The sequence below is a fragment of the Lissotriton vulgaris genome, unplaced genomic scaffold (genome assembly GCF_964263255.1).
Source record: "Lissotriton vulgaris unplaced genomic scaffold, aLisVul1.2 SCAFFOLD_235, whole genome shotgun sequence".
Lineage (NCBI taxonomy): Eukaryota > Metazoa > Chordata > Amphibia > Caudata > Salamandridae > Lissotriton > Lissotriton vulgaris.
Genome location: NW_028253230.1, coordinates 289,361 through 291,683, shown reverse-complemented (window position 1 = coordinate 291,683; position 2,323 = coordinate 289,361). Strand labels below are relative to the sequence as shown.

The following is a 2,323-nucleotide window of genomic DNA, read 5'->3' as shown; positions in this document are numbered from 1 at the left end:
TTTAAGGTTGTATTTACTTTTATTTTTAAACTAAGTTTATTATTATTAGTCTTGGCTGAAATTTGAATTATGCTGGCTTCTTAAAAGAAATTCCATAAATTATGCCATTGCACCACTTTGCATAATTAAACACTACTGGCAGATAAACTTTAAAGAAAAACACACAATGCTCAGTAATGATTTACCTCAAATGGCTGTGAATAACCGAATGCGAGCTGCAGTTGTTCACAGCATTTTTGTTAAATGCATCCTCATGCCGAAAAGTACTGAGGATGCATTTCTCAATAAAATACAGTGCAAAATGATGAACTTGTATTTGGAATAATCATGCATAATTTGACACAATATGGTTGATATTTTGGATAAAGCTAATTACGCACACCCAAATGCAAAAAGGACTATTTTGCCACCTTTTTTGCTGGGGTTTCCTTGTCTTGTTTGTCTGCAGGGAATCTATATTGAAGCCAGCCAACAGAGTGATGTCATCTCTATAGTATTGCTTTTATGACTATCATAAGAAAATTTAATTTAGAGCGACAGTCAAGGTACTTTTTATCTTAAAATGAATGACTGACTATACTCAATACATAAAGGTCTTTACTGAAATGTAGGATCCTACTGCACATTCGAATCAGAACACCTAACTCCCCACTCCAAAATACCATCATGACCTTTGTACTTCAGGAGCTTACCATTGTGTGGTGCATTTCTTGCTGTCTGCAAATTAATGAGAAAATCAGTATAACGCAATGTTGATTTTTTGTTTTTTAACTAATAGGTTTCTTACTAACATAACATATGCTGTGTTTTTGCAAGCAGGGGTGAAACATATCAACACAAAGAACACCTTCGCTTAGGAGATACTGCTGCATTTTCCAGTGGCCCGCCTATTTTTTTCTCCCGACTCCTTGGTAAATGGGCTACATAGATTCCAGCACAGCAGTATTCAAGATTTCCAAATTCGTAAGACATGCAAATTTAATTGCAAGGAATGTCACCAGAGTCCCTTGCTATGAATATCAGTATTCCATTCTTCATACTCATGGGAATTCCAGGTTTGGAAGATTTTCATATTTGGTTTGCTTTCCCTTGGAGTGTTGTGTACATCATCACTGTTGCAGCTAACCTGGCAGTTCTATTCTTCATAAAGAGAGAAGCAAGCCTTCATCAGCCTATGTATCTTTTCCTATGCATGTTGTTATTCACAGATCTTGTGTCTTCCAATGCATCTCTGCCAAAGATGCTGCTGCTCTTTTGGTTCAATTCAAGGGAGATCAGTTATGAGGGCTGTCTCATCCAGATGTTCACGGTCCATTCTTTTGCCAACATGGGATCAGCAGTTCTTCTCGCAATGGCCTTTGACCGCTATGTAGCCATATGCCATCCTCTGAGATACATAATCATCTTGACCCATCAAGTGATAGCCCTAATCGGATTTATGGTGGTTTTGAGAGGAGTCCTGCTCGTGCTTCCATATCCCCTTCTTGTCCGAAGACTGCCTTTCTGCAGAAGCAATGCAATTGTCCAGGCATACTGTGAGCACATGGCTGTAGCAAAACTAGCATGTGCTGATGTTACAGTTAACTTCCTGTATGGGTTGTCTGCGGTGTTGTCTGTGGTAGGCTTGGATGTGCTCTTTATCATCATTTCCTATCTCATGATTGCTAGAACTGTCTTGATGTTGCCATCATCGGAGGCCCGGTTCAAGGCCTTCAATACATGTGTGTCACATATTTGTGTCATCTCAATATTATACTTTCCTGCATTTTTCTCTATCATTACCAACAGGTACAGTACAAAGATTCCTCTTCACGTTCAAATTCTCCTATCCAATATTTATCTGGTTCTTCCCCCAATGCTGAACCCAATTGTGTATGGAATTAACACAAAACTGATTCGTGTAAAGATATTGGCAATATTTCATCCACAAAAGATCTTTCTAATGGATTAAACATCCCTGCTCTTTTGAAATTTTTAGCATTTTTGGCATTTTTCAGCTTCTTGGATAAGGAGTACCTATAATTAATAATGTTGCATTGCAGAATATTGTGTTAAAATTGCATGGTCCTGGGGTCTGCTCATTTTGCTGAGCCAAGCAATACAGAACGCAAAACCACTGCACTGCTGCAAGCCCAAATTAGACTTGGATCAACATATACCTATATGGAAAATGGTAGGGAGGCATTCAATATTACAAACCAATTGATTGCAAGGAAAAGCACCGCTAGATATCTTCTATGACACTTATCGCATTAACTCCTTCACTGCGGGTGTAATTCCCCCACGGTGCAGGGGGGTGCCACGGTGCCACGTGCTTGTGACA

At 39.0% G+C, this 2,323-nt stretch overlaps 1 protein-coding gene across 1 annotated transcript; it reads left to right on the top strand.

The window, feature by feature from the left end:
• The first annotated feature begins 991 nt into the window (after positions 1–991).
• LOC147661091 (olfactory receptor 52E4-like) lies at positions 992–1,951 on the top strand. The gene has a single exon (XM_086951331.1). It carries the CDS (start codon positions 992–994, stop codon positions 1,949–1,951), a length of 960 nt encoding a protein of 319 aa, XP_086807457.1.
• The last annotated feature ends 372 nt before the right edge of the window (positions 1,952–2,323 follow it).